Consider the following 21116-nt stretch of genomic DNA (forward strand, 5'->3'; position numbering starts at 1 on the left):
TCCCAAATGTATCCACTGTATATTGCCAACAGGTGATATGTGTGCGTCCCTTTGACCCAGGTGTCTCCAACCCTGCTCCCAGAAAGCACCTGCCCTTCATGTTTTCTAACTCTCCCTGTTCTACTCACAGCACTCAATAAGCATTTGGGAACTTAGGACACTAATTGAATTGAAGCTTTGTTGGTGGCATTCTTTCCCATTCTTGCTTGATGGACGACTTCTGTCCCTGGCTTCTTGTCCCTGTGAGATCAAATTTTAAGGTTGTGATAGTAGTCTATAAAACTGTTCACTGACTGGCACCTCCCTACCTAGCTGACCCAATTAAACCCTACTTACCGGCCCAGGCTTTGCATTCTCAGGGTGCAGGACTACTTTGTGTCCCTAAGGTGAATAAGAAGTCTGCGGGTCACAGAGCTTTCTCTTATTGTGCCCCTATTCTGTGGAATGATCTCCCTGTGTCAATAAAACAGTCAGATTCTGTAGAGACTTTCAAGTCAAGACTTAAGATGCACTTATTTTCCCTTTCGTATGGCTAACATACTGGCATAGTATGTTACTAGGCTTTTTAATCTATTGAATTCATTTTATTAGGAAACGGAGCGTGCCGCGGCCTCAGCTTTATCTAAATTCTGGGTCTTTTAGTGAAGCATAGGGCTAGTGGCTGGCGATCACCTTAGTACTTCTTTTTTTCTTGTTGCTTAATGCTGACAACTTATACTGTATTTGTTGTCTTTCTGATGCCTGATTCTGTTTTTTTCTTCTCTCTCTGAGGTGCAGCTCCATCCAGAGATGGGTGTGGTGTCTGTTCCGAGAACCCTCCTGTCCTGTGCACCGGCAACGTTTCCTGTATAATCATTTTGTGAATTGTCTTGTAATTTGTGTCAGTAGCATAGCCCAAGCAAAGGGTCACCCCTTTGAGTCTGGTCTGCTTGAGGTTTCTTCCTCAGAGGGAGTTTATCCTTACCACTGTCGCCTGTGTGCTTGCTTTGGGGGTTGGTAAGGTGACGCCTTAATTGTGTGAAGCGCCTTGAGGCAACTTTGTTGTGATTTGGCGCTACATAATTGAAAATAAATTAAAATTGAAAGGCACCTGTGCATTGGATCATATCAAGAAAAGCACAATACAGAGTCAAAATGTCAACTTACTTATCTGATGATTGCAAACTGTTTGTTCAACACAAAGTCATTCCAGTGGTACCCGAGGATCCTCTGAAAAGACCTGTAGTGGTTGTGGGCTAGATTCAAAGTATCACAACTGCATAGTAGAGTAGGCTATACTTTACTCCTGTTCATTTGCATCACACACACCTCTACTGGATCACATCGGTACTGCACGTCACTGCTGTTGCTGCCCCCGGGCTTTCTTCCACTGTGTGTGGTGCCTCCCCCTAGAGGACCAGGGTGGTACTGTGGTTCTGCAGTTGCCGCTGTTGAGTCGCCACAAAGGAAGTCCTCCTGGGAAGAGCGTGAACGAGACGTCTCAGTGGAAGACAGTCGAGTTGTCCGGCCTTCCAAGTAGGCACTCATCTGAGATCATGGACACAGATTATCAATCAAACCCGTACAATCACAATGCATGAGCAAAAAGTATCTACTGCAAGATTTTCCCACAGAAAAGTTAATTTTGATGCATTTGCTGCAGAGCTCGTAGGTGGCAAAAGGTTGTATAACAACTGTTCTATTTGCATCTATTCCAAAAGAACAATAACCAGATAAAACACTTAAAGTAGAGCACAGCAGTTCCACAGTGAATTATAGAACCAGTATGACCAAATTGAAACCCACGATTGAATCTCTGTGGGCTAATTAAGCAAAAGCTAGAAATGTTCAAACAAAATGTGGAGGTGAACAGAGAATCATTTGTTCCGTTTACCTTTAGGTGCCATATGTGCTGAATATGACCGTAACAGAGTTACATATCAGCATGACTCACTGATGGAGGCCGTGGGTAGGTATCATATGGAGGTGGGGGGCTGTCCTGCTTGGGGCTGGACGTGGAGTCACCCTCATGGTCACTCTCGCTCCAGTAATCTGCAGGAAACCAACACAAATAGTCATCCACCTGTCCATTCAATCCATCCACCCATGAATCAATCATTTAAATCCATCCATCCTCCCAATCTGTCATTTATCCATATATAAACACTTGGATCCATTCATTGTACTGTCCAGCCATTCTTTCAATCTATCCTGCATCCATCTGTCCACCCATGCATCCATCATTTAAATACAGCCATCGTTTCAGTCTATCAATGTATCCATTCATCTCTGTGTAGTGGCTTGGTCTGTGTTGGGGTTTTTTTTACTCCTCCCACTCGCTCCCCTTAGGACACAAACTCACGATCTCCAGCATGGGAGGCGGACACTCAGACCGGAACCAGAGCTCTGGACTGAGTTGTCAGAGTATACTTGGGCAGTGGGGGGGGCTAATGACTACCATATGCACAGCGACTCCTACTGGCCTTTGTCACATATGCATCTATCATTTCAATCTATCATGCATCCATCCATCATCCCTATATCCACCCATGCTTGTATCATTTAAATCCATCCATCCTTTCAATCTATCCATGCATCCATCTATGCATCTATCTTTTCAATTTATCATTCGCCCTATTGACGTATCCCATATGCTTGACTGCAGCCAGAGTCGCTGCAGTCAAACAACATATAGAGAATCAACACGATGACAGTTGTAAATGAATATTATACTACAAAAATGTAATTTTTAAATGCTTTTTGTCACGTTAATAAGAGACTGCTGCATGATACCCTGAAAACTTGCTAAAACAATTATAACAAATAATCCGTGTCTGCTACGTTTAATCTGCGTGGAATTTAATAAACGCAATCCGAATTTCAGACATATTATATATATTAGTCTGGAACAAAGAGGACAAACAGTGTTGTAAAGAACAATAATCAAGACGCTAAAGAGCAAACTTCACGTTCCCCCAGAACGACACGATCAGGAAGCGAGCATAGCTCACAGCAGCTCCCAGTGAAAATAACAGAGAGACAACCTGTGATTCTCGCATGTTTACATAAAACAAATGCAATAACAACATCTATAAACCCAAAGAATATATCCATGAGAGTTTTAGGCACAATATAAAAATAGTTTTATGTTGCAATGTTAATGGTGTTGTCCGTGTGCAGCGGTTAAAGTACAGTGTGATCAGAGCGTCTCAATGCAGTTCTTAATGTTACTGAGATCTCGCAGCACAGCGACCTCTCCGAGGTTTTGCGGGATTTGAAACGTCAATAGGGCGAATGCATCCATCCATCCAAACGTGGAACCATTCACTCAATCTATCATCCATCCATCTACTCGTGCATCCATTCATTCATGCATACATCCATCCAGTATATCCAATACATACATCCTTTCAGTCTATCGTGAATTTATCTGTCCACACATGCATCTATTCATTCATACATCCACCCATCCATTCATCTTTTAAAATTATCCATGCATGTATCCGCCCGTCCTTTTAATTTATCCATTCATCAACCATCTACCCATCCACCCACTCATCTATGTTAAATGTGATATCGTAAATAACTAACAAGCATCACTTTCTGGTGTAAACTTTGTGCCACATGCTAACACTCTGCAGTGACAACTGTCAGTCAGTGATCACTTGAGTTGCGATGTATAAACTGAAGCATAAATTAATGTTTATCCGGAGCCCAGGCTGCAGCAGGGCCACATTTGTCCTCAGTCACAAACAGACGTCAGTACTGATGAGTGAGCCTGTATTTCTATTTCTGTGTAGCTCTATTCTGAGGTAATTTCTGTTCATGACTAAGTGAGATACACGTTTACACCACTTCATGTTCCATTGTACTGACAGAGGTCAGCTTTCACTCATTCCAGTGGAGGATGAATGACACACAGTAACAGACTAGTGTCCCCGAGCAGCTCATGGATCCTTGGAAAGTGGGCAACGTCAGATTTTTCCAAATGCTGTAATGTGAGTGGGCTGTCAAGGCAACTGGATACATTTTTTCAGTCACATGTCTGCATATGTGTGTGTGTATATTTGGGGGGGTGAGTGGTTAGAACAGAGCCATTTTGGCATTTTATTGGGCCATATAATAGCAAAGAAGCTGTGCACATGGTTACATCGGGTCATTATTGGATTTAAGTTTTCATTTGCAGACCAGGAGTGTGGCTGGATGTGTGTTTTGTCTCCCTCACCCTGCTCCTGCCGTATCCTTTCTCGCTCGGCGTAGCCCACAGCAGCCATGTTGAGACGACTGAGCCATCTAACAGACCGTGTGCAGAAGAAAAGCTCAGGTTCAGAATTAAGGCTTTCTCATGTACCCCAAATTAATAATAGAAAACAGAATAAATGTATGAGTATAAGCCAATTAAGTATCTCAGTCCCCGCAGTGCATGCCAGCCCAAGTCAAAGTTCACAACTATGTAAAGCAGACTATATACGCTGACAGTACAGTAAATATCAAAGATTTTGAGCAATGGAATGTTGTCGTTTTGAAATACTTGAAATACTAATTGCATCGAATCGGGAACAGGGATGAATCATATCACACAACAAATATACAAAAAAAGAAAAAAGTCTGGAGCATTTGCTCTTTAATAACTGAATCTCTGTTTTATTTCTCATCTTTTGTAAAAAACCTTTCAAGTGTTAGAATGACCCAAGGAGTGGGTCACCCCTCCAAGTCTGGTCTGCTTGAGGTTTCTTCCTCAAAAACACCAGAGGAAGTTTTTCCTTACCACTGTCACCTGTGCATTTGCTCAGGAAGGTTGGTAAGGTTAGACCTTACCCGTGTGAATCGCCTTAAGGTAGCATTGTTGTGATTTGGCGCAATATAAATAAAATAAAAGAAACTGAATTGAACTGAGTCTTCAGACAAATGCAAGTAATACCTGATGGAATGAAATTTCATTATCACATTTGCAATTACTTGTTTTTTGAGACACTTTCTCCAAATTCAGTTGCAAACAAGCAGTTACATTTGAAACAAACTCTTGCATATACCTACAACAAATAACTTTGTTTGCAGATGATAATGTGAGTTACAGCACAGTTTATGTCCTCATAGCATGTAGTGACATTTCAGCATCGGCACAACAATAATTTTGTAGTTTTGTCATAAAATCCAAAACATGATTGTTGAGGACTTTGGGGATAGTAAAAGGAAAAGCGTTTCCTTTTATATGACCTCCCTGGATGTTTCACACATGCTGCTTTACCTGTTCATGTCATCCACTCCATCTGCCGCAAAGTAGAAACTCTTGACCTTGGGGTGACATGCTTTGAAAGCACTAGAGAGAAATGAAGCAAAAGAGTGTTTTATTTTAAACTCAACCCACTTACATCATAGAAAACACAGATTTATATAACCAATTTCTGTATAAACTTAGAATTTTTATAATTTAGTTTTAAAAACTATGTTTGTGAGACCATTTACAGAGTATTGGAACATATTAGGATTAAAAAGGGCTGTCCAGTGACATCTAAGACACTTTTTCAATAGACGAGTATACATAATGTGTTGAACAAATTTAGAGATGAACACAAACACCAAATTATAATTACTTTTTTTTTGGTCTTTCTGTCTTCAAATTGTCAGCAAATATTACTTCAGTACTTTGAATATTTTACTATCATGATCCTTTGCAGCAACCCCGCCCCCCAAACAAATACACACAACAACCTACAAGCTGTGCTCCCACCACACATATAATGCAGGAAACATACAACCTCCCAACCACACACACACACACACACACACACACACACACACACACTGTGCTCCCGCCACACACAACCCCCCATACATATACAACCTCCCAACCACACACACACACACACACACACACACCAATCCACACACGGTGCTCCTGCCACACACAACTCCCCACACATAACTCCACCATACATATACAACCTCCCAACCACACACACACACACACACCAATCCACACACTGTGCTCCCGCCACACACAACTCCCCACACATAACTCCACCATACATATACAACCTCCCAACCACACACACACACACACACACACACCGATCCACAAACTGTGCTCCCGCCACACACAACCCCCCACACACAACTCCCCCATACATATACAACCTCCCAACCACACACACACTGTGCTCCCACCACACACAACTCCCCCATACATATACAACCTCCCAACCACACACACACACGCATACACCACCACCACACACAACAACCTACACGTTGTGCTCCCGCCACACACACACACACACACACAAAACAATCCACATGCGGTGCTCGCCCCACACACACAACTCTCAACACATATACAACCTTTCAACCACACACACACAACCTCCCACACATATACAATATAATGTACATTTTATGTACATTATATTTATTAATTTATTTATTTATTAGAGCTACTTCTCAAGGTCGGTATCCAGGCAGTTAACCTCGAGGGGAGGGTTTCCTCGGTGAAAACATCACTGAGCTCATGCAAATGCATGTAATTTGGTCACTTTTCAAAGGGGTCAGACTCGTCAATAAAGTCAATTTAATGTACAAAGGTTCATTTCAGGTCATCTTAGTGTATAAATCTCACCATTCGAATCAATGAGAGCTGTCAGCTGGCCGTTAGACGCAAGTTCGAGACAATAACAAACCGGCTGATTTCAATAAAACAGAATACAGCCCAAGCATGTTGTCACCGAGCGGAGAGACACGAAAGCATGATTTCTCGCCTTTGGATTGGCCACTTTGCCTGGTGACGTAGCACCAACCTTGAGAACAGACTTCAATTAGGGAGAACTTTAAAATAATGAGATAGCGCATGTTGAGAACCTGATATAAAGGGCAGCACAATCTTGTTTGAACCCTTATGTGATATTGCAGGATTTGAGCACATCTGGGGACAGCCGGCACATACACGGCAGAGACTAAAATGGTTTCGGCTGAAACCCCCATCCTCCAAATGGTTTGTGCTATCACTCCCACACTCCACCCGGGGATTAGTCTCTTCCCACAAACAGCATCAGTTCTAATGGGAAAATTGCGTACTGTTTTGTTTTCGGCTGCAATCACAGAAGCAGTCGCGAAAAGTGCAGTTTTTTCAGTTCCCAGTGGAGAAGGGAACACAAGGCATATGGCAGCGGTCAGTAAGTACATAGCTAAGTACATAGCTACAGGCAGAGTAGCTGTGTTCTCTTGCCTACACAACCGCCTCAACGTGTTTGAGCTCCGGGTCACAAACAAACCGCAACATGTCCACTTTCCCACCGCATCGTCATTTTTTCTTTGCATTTTCACTTTGTTTGCGTGTAATTTGCCCAAAAACTCAGAAAACGTGCCGCGTTTCTGTCCCCGGAAGTAGAGAAATTACATCATATGTGTCATATTTTACCCCTTTAGCGCCCGCCCTCAAAGGAGACTGCGCTGCCCAATAACTACTGCTACAGGGTAGCTAGCACATCGCGTGACCAGTAGTAAAGAAAGGTTACTAATACTATATAAAAAATACTAATAAAAAAGAATACTAATAAAAAATACTAATAAAAAAAGAAAGAAGATTTTTAATGATTCATCAGTTTGTGTTCTTTTAAAGATATCAACATATAGTATCTAAGTTCTTAGGTTTCCATTTGATAGCATAATTATTATACTTCTTATTTTCCTATAGTATGCTAACAGAGATAATTTAGATAGATACCAATACACTCATAGCTTCTGTTTCTATAATAAAATACCAGATTCATAGCTTAGCCTAACTATATTTCAATCAATCAATCAAATTTTATTTGTTATGCGCCTTACAACAACCTAAGTTGACCAAAGCACTGTACATATAAAAATCGCATTTAAAATATAGTTAAAAAGAGGAACACGGATTCATTTTATTCCCAAATCTAAAAAGACTAAGTATCAAAAGCACATCTAAACAAATACGTTTTGAGTTTTGTTTTAAAAAGGGGCAGATCCGAGATGGCACGCAAGTCAAGGGGCAGCGAGTTCCAAAGTTTAGGACCTGCTACTGCAAAAGCACGATCACCCCACTGTTTACTTCGAGACCTGGTCTGCTCCAACAAGCAGAGCTGTGCAGATCGTAGAAATCTGCTAGGCTGGTGAAAGGTCAGAATCTCACATAGATACGCAGGTGCGAAGCTGTGGATGGAGCAGAAAACGAACAGGAGAAGTTTGTATTGGATTCTGTATTGCACTGGCAGCCAGTGGAGAGAGCGCAGAACAGGTGTGATATGGTGATGTTTACAAGAATTTGTGAGGAGCCGGGCAGCAGCATTCTGTACCAGTTGTAATCTGTGTAAAGATGTTTGACTGAGTCCAATGTACAAAGCATTGCAGTAGTCCAAGCGTGGGCTGATGAATGTGTGGATTGCTTTCTCCAGGTCACAACAACTGAGGAAGGGTTTCACTCTTGTGAGAATGCGGAGCTGAAAGAAGCTTTTCTTAACAACAGAGTCAATTTGTTTATGGAGATTTAGGTCAGTGTCCAAGTGAACTCCCAAGTTTCTGATTACGGTGTTATGGTGAGGAAGTGAGTGACCGGTTGAGACAGCGGCAAGTGGGCTTGTGGTGCCAAATAGACAGAATTCCGTTTTGGATTCATTTAGACTCAGGAAATTCTGTGTGAGCCAGTGCTTGATGTCAACCATACAGGTGTTGATGGTCTGAAATGCATCTGGAGAATCTGGTGAGACTGGTAGATAGATTTGAAGATCATCGGCGTACATATGAAAAGAGACATTATGGCTAGAGATGATTGAACCCAGAGGCATGTAAAGAGAGAACAGAACTGGGCCCAAAATGGAGCCTTGCGGGACACCAGAAGACAGTCAGGCAGTAGAAGAGGAGTGGCCATTGATGAAAACAGAGAAGTGCCTGTCCGTTAAATAGGACTTGAACCACTGCAGCACGGGACCCTGAAAGCCCACCTGCTGGGCTAGACGGTTCAGGAGGATGGAGTGGTCCACTGTATCAAATGCTGCAGTGAGATCAAGCATTACCAACAGTACAGGTCTCTTTGAGTCCAGGGACAACAGGATGTCATTTTGGACTCTCAACAGTGCGGACTCAGTACTGTGGCGTGTACGAAAACCTGACTGAAATTTATCAAAAATCTGATTCTGGTCCAGAAAAGACAGCAACTGATTAAAAACAAGCTTCTCTAGAATTTTAGAGAGAAAAGCCAAGTGGGACACTGGTCTGAAGTTTGACAGTACTCCTGGATCAAGGTTTGGTTTTTTAAGCAGCGGTCTGACCACAGCCTATATTTAATTTTACTACTAGTCTATATACTAAATATGACAATCTTCTCCTGTGATGTCTTATATTTCTTATGTCTTATTATTTATTATATATACTTTTTTCTTGAGCCACTTGGGTGGGTAGGGAGAGTTCCCATGGGATAAAAAAGCTTTTCAACCTACCATCCTGGGTTCTCAAGACCAGGCACCTAGGTGGCTCTACTCTACTCTTTTCTACTCTCCTATTTTACTCTTCCTTTTCAGATATACCTTTATATACTGGCATAGTTCCACCTTAGAATTGGAAATAATATATAAGACATACCTTACTGAATTTTCATGTGAAAGGAGTGTGTTTGTAGTATCCAGCATTATTTTACAACTGACTATAAACGCAGACTTTAATCAGATTAGGCCACGTATCATAGCTAGCTGAGATGACAGATGCCGTTTTCATACATTTATTATTTCTGTCAAGGCAACATCATTTCCCTTCTTACTTGTCAAGCTGCGGCACTTACAACAAAGGAATATTATAGCAAGGAATCAAAGACGCGGAAGGGAAGCGGAGATGTCAAGTGGCTTGCTTGTGTGGCGGGAGGGGGGTGGTGTGGACATTTCAGGAAGGCCTTACTGCCACCTTCCCTTCCCTCAGGAGAACACACTGTGCACACAAATATATATACTAAATAATGTGACATGTACTTACTACTTTTTGCGACATTCACTGGCCCGATCGATCTTAAACTCTGGAAGACTGACGAAGCCCTCTGCCTTCTCATCCTGGACAGAATGAGAGACAATAAATAATGAATGAAAGGAGGTGAGTGTAGGCCAGACTGCAAATGTTAAACGTTGCCCTCAAGCTAAAATAAAGAAAAACCTTGAGTATATTTCACACCATAAAGCGAGGTTTGGAATAGTTCAAAATTATACTTTGTGGGAATTTGACATGAAGTCCAATCACATTTCAAAAGCTTTAATGATTCAGCACGAAACCGCTTTCAGGACGATTTAAATTCAAGACGAGTGTACAAGGAGATGACAATTTACAGTACAGCTGTGGAGAGCTCACAAAAACTGTTGTTATTCATAGTTTTTCTATATTTCACCAATTTTTCATAAATATTATAGTTACCAACTTTGGAAAAATACCACCTAAAGTGGTTGTTTTTAAGGCAATAATTCTAAATGCTTACATAACAGATTCAACAGTACAGAAGCAATGAAGGAACAGAGAATTACCTCCTCATTTATGTACCAGTACAAGCAGTTGTCCTTTAGAACAAACCAGTACTTCTTCCATTTCTGAGAAAAGTATCCTTTGGCGTCTCTCTTTCTCCACAGCCAGCCCTCACAGTCTCCTCGACCCAGAGCTTTGCAGGAAACACGCCTCCGACTGAGGGAGGCCAAACCTTGTCCTGGAATGACGATGAAGATGTGGTGTCAAAACGCAGCGCAAATATAAATCTGAAAGCTGAAGCATAATATGAGTTTGGGTTCAGAGTTCAGCTCTGATGTTCCTTGTAAAGTTCCATTCTCTGGAAATGCAAATATACTTCAAAGGAATGAAGACAAGGAACGGAGAACACAAGTGTGTGGATACTTCAAATATTTTAAACTTTCATGGCTTCAAGACTATATCCATCCATCCGTCCATCCATCTGTCCACCTATTCAGCCATCTCTCCATCATCCAACCATCCATCTGTTGTTCATCTATTCATCTATCATCCAACCATAATATAAATATTCATACATCCACTCATCATGCATTGTTCAACAAACCTTCTTCTATCCATCCATCCATCCATTCATTTGTCATTCACCTATTTGTCTATCCACACAACCATAATGTTCTGTCTGAGTTATTTTCATTAGTCACTTCCTCCAAACCATCAACATGTCTATTAGACCCCATTCCTACCAGGCTGCTCAAGGAAGCCCTACCATTAATTAATGCTTCGATCTTAAATATGATCAATCTATCTTTATTAGTTGGCTATGTACCACAGGCTTTTAAGGTGGCAGTAATTAAACCATTACTTAAAAAGCCATCACTTGACCCAGCTATCTTAGGTAATTATAGGCCAATCTCCAACCTTCCTTTTCTCTCAAAATTTCTTGAAAGGGTAGTTGTAAAACAGCTAACTGATCATCTGCAGAGGAATGGTCTATTTGAAGAGTTTCAGTCAGGTTTTAGAATTCATCATAGTACAGAAACAGCATTAGTGAAGGTTACAAATGATCTTCTTATGGCCTCAGACAGTGGACTCATCTCTGTGCTTGTTCTGTTAGACCTCAGCGCTGCTTTTGATACTGTTGACCATAACATTTTATTACAGAGATTAGAGCATGCCATAGGTATTAAAGGCACTGCGCTGCGGTGGTTTGAATCATATTTATCTAACAGATTACAATTTGTTCATGTAAATCACAGACTAAGGTTAATTATGGAGTTCCACAAGGTTCTGTGCTAGGACCAATTTTATTCACTTTATACATGCTTCCCTTAGGCAGTATTATTAGAAAGCATTGCTTAAATTTTCATTGTTACGCAGATGATACCCAGCTTTATCTATCCATGAAGCCAGAGGACACACACCAATTAGTTAAACTGCAGGAATGTCTTACAGACATAAAGACATGGATGACCTCTAATTTCCTGCTTTTAAATTCAGATAAAACTGAAGTTATTGTACTTGGCCCCACAAATCTTAGAAACATGGTGTCTAACCAGATACTTACTCTGGATGCCATTACCCTGACCTCTAGTAATACTGTGAGAAATCTTGGAGTCATTTTTGATCAGGATATGTCCTTCAATGTGCATATTAAGCAAATATGTAGGACTGCTTTTTTACATTTGCGCAATATCTCTAAAATTAGAAAGGTCTTATCTCAGAGTGATGCTGAAAAACTAATCCATGCATTTATTTCCTCTAGGCTGGACTATTGTAATTCATTATTATCAGGTTGTCCTAAAAGTTCCCTGAAAAGCCTTCAGTTAATTCAAATTGCTGCAGCTAGAGTACTGACGGGGACTAGAAGCAGAGAGCATATTTCACCCATATTGGCCTCTCTTCATTGGCTTCCTGTTAATTCTAGAATAGAATTTAAAATTCTTCTTCTTACTTATAAGGTTTTGAATAATCAGGTCCCATTTTATCTTAGGGACCTCTTACTACCATATCACCCCAATAGAAAGCTTCGCTCTCAGACTGCAGGCTTACTTGTAGTTCCTAGGGTTTTTAAGAGTAGAATGGTAGGCAGAGCCTTTGGCTTTCAGGCTCCTCTCCTGTGGAACCAGCTCCCAATTCAGATCAGGGACACAGACACCCTCTCTACTTTTAAGATTAGGCTTAAAACTTTCCTTTTTGCTAAAGCTTATAATTAGGGCTGGATCAGGTGACCCTGAACCATCCCTTAGTTATGCTGCTATAGACTTAGACTGCTGGGGGGTTCCCATGATGCACTGAGTGTTTCTTTCTCTTTTTGCTCTGTATGTACCACTCTCTCCCCTCAGCCCCAACCAGTCCCAGCAGAAGACTGCCCATCCCTGAGCCTGGTTCTGCTGGAGGTTTCTTCCTGTTAAAAGGGAGTTTTTCCTTCCCACTGTCGCCAAGTGCTTACTCATAGGGGGTCGTTTTGACCGTTGGGGTTTTTCTGTAATTATTGTATGGCTTTTGCCTTACAATATAAAGCGCCTTGGGGCGACTGTTGTTGTGATTTGGCGCTATATAAATAAAACTGATTTGATTTGATTTTGATAATCTAAATATTCATCCAGCTACTCATCATACATCTGTCCATCTAGCCATCCATTGTCCAACCACCCCTTCATACATCATCCAACCATCCATCTGTCATTCACCTATTTGTCTTTTCTCCCAACCATGATCTAAACTGTCCAACCAACCCTTCTTTGATCAATCCATCCATCTTTCCATTTGTCCACCTATTCAGCCATCCCTCCATCATCCAACCAACCATCTGTCATTCATCTATTTGTCTTTCCATCCAACCATAATATAAATATTCATCCATCCACTCATCATCCATTGTTCAACAAACCTTCTATCATCCATCCATTCATTTGTCATTCACCTATTTGTCTATCCACCCAACCATAATCTAAATATTCATCCATCCACTCATCATCCATCTGTCCATCTATCCATCCATTGTCCAACCACCCCTTCATCCATCATCCAACCATCCATCTGTCATTCACCTGTCTATTCACCCAACCATAATCTAAATATTCATCCATCCACTTATCATCCATCTGTCCATCCATCCATTCATTGTCCAACAAACCCTTCTTTGATCCATCCATCCATCTTTCTATTTGTCCACCTGTTCAGCCATCTCTCCATCATCCAACCATCCATCTGTCATTAATCTATTTGTCTATCCACCCAACCATGATCTAAATATTCATCCATCCACTCATCATCCATCTGTCCATCTATCCATTCATTGTTCAACCAACCCTTCTATGATCAATCCATCCATCCATTTGTCTACCCATTCAGCCATCTGTCCATCATCCAACCATCCATCTGTCGTTCATCTATTCATCTATCCATCCAACCATAATATAAATATTCATCCATCCACTCATCATCCATTGTTCAACAGACCTTCTATCCATCCATCCATTCAATTGTCATTCATCTATTTGTCTTTCCATCCAACCATAATATAAATATTCATCCATCCACTCATCATCCATCTGTCCATCCATCATCCAACCAACCCTTCATCCATCCATCCATCCACCCATCCATCCATTTGTCCTTCACCTATTTTTCTATCCACCCAACCACGATCTAAATATTCATCCATCCACTCATCATCCATCTGTCCATCTATCCATCCACTGTCCAACCAACCCTTCTTTGATCAATCCATCCATCTTTCCATTTGTCCACCCGTTCAGCCATCCCTCCATCATCCAACCAACCATCTGTCATTCATCTATTTGTCTTTCCATCCAACCATAATATAAATATTCATCCATCTGTTCATCTATCCATCCATTGTCCAACCAACCCTTCTTTGATCAATCCATCCATCCATTTGTCCAGCCATTCAGCCATCTGTCCATCATCCAACCATCCATCTGTCATTCATCTATCCATCCAACCATAATATAAATATTCATCCATCCACTCATCATCCATTGTTCAACAAACCTTCTTCTATCCATCCATCCATTCATTTGTCATTCACCTATTTGTCTATCCACCCAACCATAATCTAAATATTCATCCATCCACTCATTATCCATCTGTCCATCTATCCATCCATTGTCCAACCACCCCTTCATCCATCATCGAACCATCCATCTGTCATTCACCTGTCTATTCACCCAACCATAATCTAAATATTCATCCATCCACTCATCATCCATCTGTCCATCCATCCATTCACTGTCCAACAAACCCTTCTTTGATCCATCCATCCATCTTTCCATTTGTCCACCTGTTCAGCCATCTCTCCATCATCCAACCATCCATCTGTCATTAATCTATTTGTCTATCCACCCAACTATGATCTAAATATTCATCCATCCACTCATCATTCATCTGTCCATCTATCCATCCATTGTTCAACCAACCCTTCTATGATCAATCCATCCATCCATTTGTCCACCCATTCAGCCATCTGTCCATCATCCAACCATCCATCTGTCGTTCATCTATTCATCTATCCATCCAACCATAATATAAATATTCATCCATCCACTCATCATCCATTGTTCAACAAACCTTCTATCCATCCATCCATTCATTTGTCATTCATCTATTTGTCTTTCCATCCAACCATAATATAAATATTCATCCATCCACTCATCATCCATCTGTCCATCCATCATCCATTGTCCAACCAACCCTTCAGCCATCCATCCACCCATCCATCCATTTGTCCTTCACCTATTTGTCTATCCACCCAACCATGATCTAAATATTCATCCATCCACTCATCATCCATCTGTCCATCTATCCATCCATTGTCCAACCAATGTTATGTGTCGGACGCAGCTCGGAGAACCGACCAGCGTTTGAAGGACCCAGTATGAAATAAGCAGAGCACGGTTCAAAGGCTAACTGAATTTAATACATAACAGTGATAATATAATAACAAAAAGGTGCGGCCTGGCGTGGTGCGCTCCCAGCAGCGCTAACGGTCCGGAGCCAGAAGCTGTTTCGGACCCAAGGACCCCGCCGACACCCCCCAGGTGGCCGCAACAACCGAGTCTCAGGAAGTGTGCTGACGAGCGTGAGACCTCACCCCCTCCTCTTTCACAGACTGTGCATCAAACCTGGACGTTCTCAGCATCCGCTGCTGATGAGATGGCTCCCGAGACAACGATCTCACCCGTCTGGTCACAAGGTCGAGTCTCTGGCAAATACACACTGTGCACTCCAGTCTTAAATGCCAACATGTTCCAATCCATCCAGATGCACCACAGCTGTGAGTCCTGACGAGTCGCAGGTGATCAGGGTGAGGTCCTGACAGCCTCAGCAACACAGCCACTCAGTCCCAAATGCACGCCACCTGGGAGGAAAACCAAAAGACAGAAACAAACCGGCAGCCAGGCCCCCCCAGCCATATAACAGTACCCCACCCTCACGGGAAGCCTCCCGGCGACCACACACACCTGGCCCAGGAGAAACACCCCCCTCCAGGGACCATGGCTGGAAACCGTGTCTGCGTTCATCCTCCAACAGACTGGTTGAACTGGCTGCATCTTTGCCCTTGTTTCTGACAGTCTCGTAGCACAGGTGTGGCCAGGAGTTCCTACACCTGTGCGGTCAGCCTTTATCCAAACATGTGTAATTAGTCATAAAACTAAACACAAACAACCAAAACACCCCCCCCCTCCCCAGGGGACCGTCCCATCAAACCCCAGGGAAGGGGAGAAAGGAAAAACAACCCAAACCCAAGCCTACAAACAAAAATGCCAAAATACCCCCCCCCCCCCCCCCAGAGGACCGTTCCATCAAACCCCAGGGAAGGGGAGAAAAGAAAAAACAACCCAAACTTGAGCTCACAAACAAAAATGCTACAACACCCCCCCCCCCTCCTCCCCCCCCAAACGACATGTAGGGACCAACACCCCCCAGAGGGCCTCCCGCCAGCTCCAGGAGTAATAACCATGACCGAGGTCCCTCTGGGATCCAACGTCACCCACGGGGACTACCAGCGCCTCCCAGAGGACCACTCGTCAACCCCAGGAGACGCCTCCCCTCATGACCAATGGACCCAGCCCCGGCCGTCCATGGCTAGATGGGCCTACAGCCCTTTCCCCCCCAGAGGACACCACAGTCAAACCCTGAGGGCAGAAACTGGGGGGGGGAAAACAAAAAGATACCCCAAACCCCCCCCCCTCCCCTCCCGGGTTCAGAGGCTACCTGGGAAACGCCCAGCACAACCCAACTGCACCCCTCCAGCAATGCCGACACCACGGCACACCCGGCTGGAGTCAGAGGAGAAGAGAGGGCATAACAAAAAACAAAAAGAGAAAAAACAACCCAAGTACCACCCCATCACCCCCCAGGGGACCGTTCCATCTAACCCTGGGAAGTGAAACAAAAAAAAATAAAAGGAAAAACAAACAGACCAACACACAGTTGTTTGGGTCCCCTTTTTTTTTTTTTTTTGTCTTGTTTTGTTCGTTTTCAGACAGGCTGCAGGGTCACAACCCCAGACAAATAGTGGAAAACAAAAAATAAAATCCCACACAAAAACCAACTCAAACAACACCCACACAAAATGAACTAACACAAAACAAATCAGTGAGTTATACCGTCAAGCTCAACCAAATGGAACACACCTGTTCCTACTCAAGAGCTTGACGGTAACGTGATTCAGTCACCACAAGGGGGAGCCAGAGTGCTAAAAACAAAAAAACCCCTTTGGCGACAGAAAAAACAAACGAGCTGCTTTTATGTGCGCAGCTGAGTGCAACACACAACCAAAATGTGCTCAACTAAATAACGCCGGAGCTGAAACAACAGACGCAGTAGTTACCTTTGTCCGGGGAAACGGGGCTACGACTGTAACACAGGAAGCCCAGTGACCCGTGCTAACAGAGCTCCGCCGTGCGCGTGAACCCATTACAAACGCACTCTTGCAGCTCCCGTTTAAACCTCTTATCCGGTCGGAGTGTGACGCGAAGCCGTCGCCAGTCACACTCCACCACGACCCACGGATAAGGCACAACACAGGAACACGGCTGCAAGAGAGCACAAATCAGTATCCAGTAATGGGTTCTCAAACACGCACCTTCCGGGCGGAGAGCCCCGCAACTGATCCGGATAACCACTGAACGTCTGCTGCCGCCTTCCCGGCGCATTACCGTCTCTGCTACCGCTGGGTCCGTGATGTTTGGCCAGAGACTACTGTTATGTGTCGGACGCAGCTCGGAGAACCGACCAGCGTTTGAAGGACCCAGTATGAAATAAGCAGAGCACAGTACAAAGGCTAACTGAATTTAATACATAACAGTGATGTGATACAAAACAACAAAAGAGTGTGCGGTCTGGCATGGTGGTGATACGGTGCGCTCCCAGCAGCGCTAACGGTCCGGAGCCAGAAGCTGTTTCGGACCCAAGGACCCCGCCGACACCCCCCAGGTGGCCGCAACAACCGAGTCTCAGGAAGTGTGCTGACGAGCGTGAGACCTCACCCCCTCCTCTTTCACAGACTGTGCATCAAACCTGGACGTTCTCAGCATCCGCTGCTGATGAGATGGCTCCCGAGACGACGATCTCACCCGTCTGGTCACAAGGTCGAGTCTCTGGCAAATACACACTGTGCACTCCAGTCTTAAATGCCAACATGTTCCAATCCATCCAGATGCACCACAGCTGTGAGTCCTGACGAGTCGCAGGTGATCAGGGTGAGGTCCTGACAGCCTCAGCAACACAGCCACTCAGTCCCAAATGCACGCCACCTGGGAGGAAAACCAAAAGACAGAAACAAACCGGCAGCCAGGCCCCCCCAGCCATATAACAACCAACCCTTCTTTGATCAATCCATCCATCCATTTGTCCACCCATTCAGCCATCTGTCCATCATCCAACCATCCATCTGTCATTCATCTATTCATCCAACCATAATATATTCATCCATCCACTCATCATCCATTGTTCAACAAACCTTCTTCTAGCCATCCATCCATTCATTTGTAATTCACCTATTTGTCTATCCACCCAACCATAATCTAAATATTCATCCATCAACCCATCATCCATCTGTCCATCTATCCATCCATTGTCCAACCACCCCTTCATCCATCCATCCATCCATCTATCCATCCATTGCAGGGCAGCTTCATGACTTGATTCAGTTTTGTGCAGTGATGGTAAACAGATCTTTATTTTTTCTGATTCCGTTTCTATCATTCAATATGTGACTGGTCACATTACACCTCATTGCTAACACAACAGTGCACACAGCTCTGCTCTTCCTTCAGTTCATTCACTGTTCCACCCGCTTCAAGTAGTAATCCATCAATGGGCACAGTTGGCAAATGCACCCTTGAATATCTGCAGATTTGTTGCATACATATGTCAGCAGAATGAATCCACTACTCCTGTCTTCCTCTGTTTCTATTCCTTTCTTATTTTGCAGACCCTGAAAAATGCATCTTCTCTCCAATTAGAAACAATGCTCTTGTTGCCATCATTTCACTTGTGTGTGTAGTCATTTTGTTTCATGCACCATGAGTTGGTGATGAGGTGATTCATGGACGTTCAGTACCCTGTAATGACATCAATCAACTGAAAGTAAATTCAGCTCTTTAGAAGTAATGTGGACACTGTCTTCAGGATGTGTTCAAAATTCTGCTTTTTAGTTATTGTGGTGGCTGAGAAGACAGTTTGGCTTTGGGGACATGCACTATGAAAAACAACTAAACATAAATTACTGTAGTTTTAGAGCTGACAAATGTTGTATTGCCTCCCCGGGATCCAGAAGCTCTACTCTCTAATGAATAAAACATTTCAAAAAGGTACACCCAAATGTTGGATAGATTTTACAGTTTGATCTCTATGTATGAGAATTTCTTAGAACCATGCGACAGCACTGGAACACGAGAAGTGTTTTTTATGCCTTTAGTTTTTGCAGAAAAATATTGGACCATCTTTCACAGCAGGCTACTCATTACAGACGACCAGAAAACCTCAGCTTCCAAACAAGGACAAAAAAGAAAGTCTTACTGTCTGTGCGTTATCAAAAAGCCTTCAAACTCCAAAGGAAAGGGAACTCCAATATTCCATTTGCTTCTGAGGCATTGGCGAGTGTATCAAACAGGATATTTCTAAATGAACATCTTTTTTTCAAATGATAGACACAAGGAAACTGAAGTGTTTTAAGTCTAGATTAGCTCTGTGGATGATTTATACAATGTCACGATACTACATTGTGATGTAGAAGAAACGGCACAGCCTCAAACAGAAAAAAGTACAAAAGAAATGGGCTCATCTGTCAGTCTGCCAATTTTACTGGCTGCACTAGATAGAAGATAAAGGTACGAGGGCTGTCAATAAAGTATAGGTCCTTTTTATTTTTTTCAAAAACTATATGGATTTCATTCATATGTTTTTACGTCAGACATGCTTGAACCCTCGTGCGCGCCCTCGTCGGAATTCCTTTGTCTGAGAAGTTGCTGAGAGACTGGCGCTTTGTTTGATCAAAATTTTTTCTAAACCTGTGAGACACATCAAAGTGGACACGGTTCGAAAAATTAAGCATGTTTTCGGTGAAAATTTTAACTGCTGATTAGAGATTTTGAGGTGATACTGTCGCTTTAAGGACTTCCCACGGAGCGAGACGTCGTGCAGCGCTCCCAGGCGCCGTCGTCAGCCTGTTTCAAGCTGAAAACCTCCACATTTCAGGCTCTATTGATCCAGGACGTCGTGAGAGAACAGAGAAGTTTCAGAAGAAGTCGGTTTCAGCATTTTATCCGGATATTTCACTGTTAAAGGAGATTTTTTTAATGAAAGACGTGCTGACGGGTTCGCGCGTCGGGACGCAGCCGGCGCGGAGCGGCGGCACAGGAAAAACACCTCCGTGTTGATAACCATTTGTAAAATCCAGGCGGCTTTTGATGGCTTTTAGTGGAGTGAGTATATGAGAAATTGTTTAACAGCTGGACATGTTCCAACTTGTCCTTAAGGTTTCCAACAGAGGTGTTTTTCCTGTGGCGGAGTGTCGCAGCGGCTGCGAGCCGACGCTGCAATCCGTCCGCACGTCTTTCATTAAAAAAATCTCCTTTAACAGTGGAATATCCGGATAAAATGCTGAAACCGACTTCTTCTGAAACTTCTCTGTTCTCTCACGACGTCCTGGATCAATAGAGCCTGAAATGTGGAGGTTTTCAGCTTGAAACAGGCTGACGACGGCGCCTGAGAGCGCTGCACGACGTCCCACTGCGTGGGAAGTCCTTAAAGCGACAGTATCACCTCAAAATCTCTCATCAGCCGTTAAAATTTTCACCGAAAACCAGCTTAATTTTTTGAACCGTGTCCACTTTGATGTGTCTCACAGGTTTAGAAAAAATTTTGATCAAACAAAGCGCCAGTCTCTCGGCAACATCTCAGACAAAGGAATTCCGACGAGGAGCTGGACGACTCCTCCCACAAGGTGTGCTCACAGGCGAATGACGTCACCGACAGGCGTGGAAAAACTCACGCATGCGCATGAGGGTTGAAGCATGTCTGACGTAAAAACATATGAATGAAATCCATATAGTTTTTGAAAAAAATAAAAAGGACCTATACTTTATTGACAGACCTCGTACATTCTCATTTTCATGGCTACAGTACGCATCCCGACAGGAACCAGCATG

The 21116-nt window shown here is 43.1% G+C and overlaps 1 protein-coding gene across 2 annotated transcripts in view; it reads right to left on the minus strand.

The window, feature by feature from the left end:
* The window catches only part of cnksr2a (connector enhancer of kinase suppressor of Ras 2a), a 184965-nt gene that overhangs the window by 79845 nt on the left and 84004 nt on the right, over nucleotides 1-21116 (minus strand). For both annotated transcript variants that reach the window (XM_034165937.1, XM_034165928.1), the window contains exons 15-20: nucleotides 10497-10672; nucleotides 9961-10034; nucleotides 5228-5299; nucleotides 4205-4272; nucleotides 1934-2031; nucleotides 1309-1527 (exon numbers count right to left, since the gene is read on the minus strand). In XM_034165937.1, the coding sequence (XP_034021828.1) occupies nucleotides 1309-1527; nucleotides 1934-2031; nucleotides 4205-4272; nucleotides 5228-5299; nucleotides 9961-10034; nucleotides 10497-10672 (707 nt within the window). The remainder of the gene's footprint in view (nucleotides 1-1308; nucleotides 1528-1933; nucleotides 2032-4204; nucleotides 4273-5227; nucleotides 5300-9960; nucleotides 10035-10496; nucleotides 10673-21116) is intronic.

The sequence above is a fragment of the Thalassophryne amazonica genome, chromosome 1 (genome assembly GCF_902500255.1).
Source record: "Thalassophryne amazonica chromosome 1, fThaAma1.1, whole genome shotgun sequence".
In the NCBI taxonomy this organism is placed as follows: Eukaryota; Metazoa; Chordata; class Actinopteri; order Batrachoidiformes; family Batrachoididae; genus Thalassophryne; species Thalassophryne amazonica.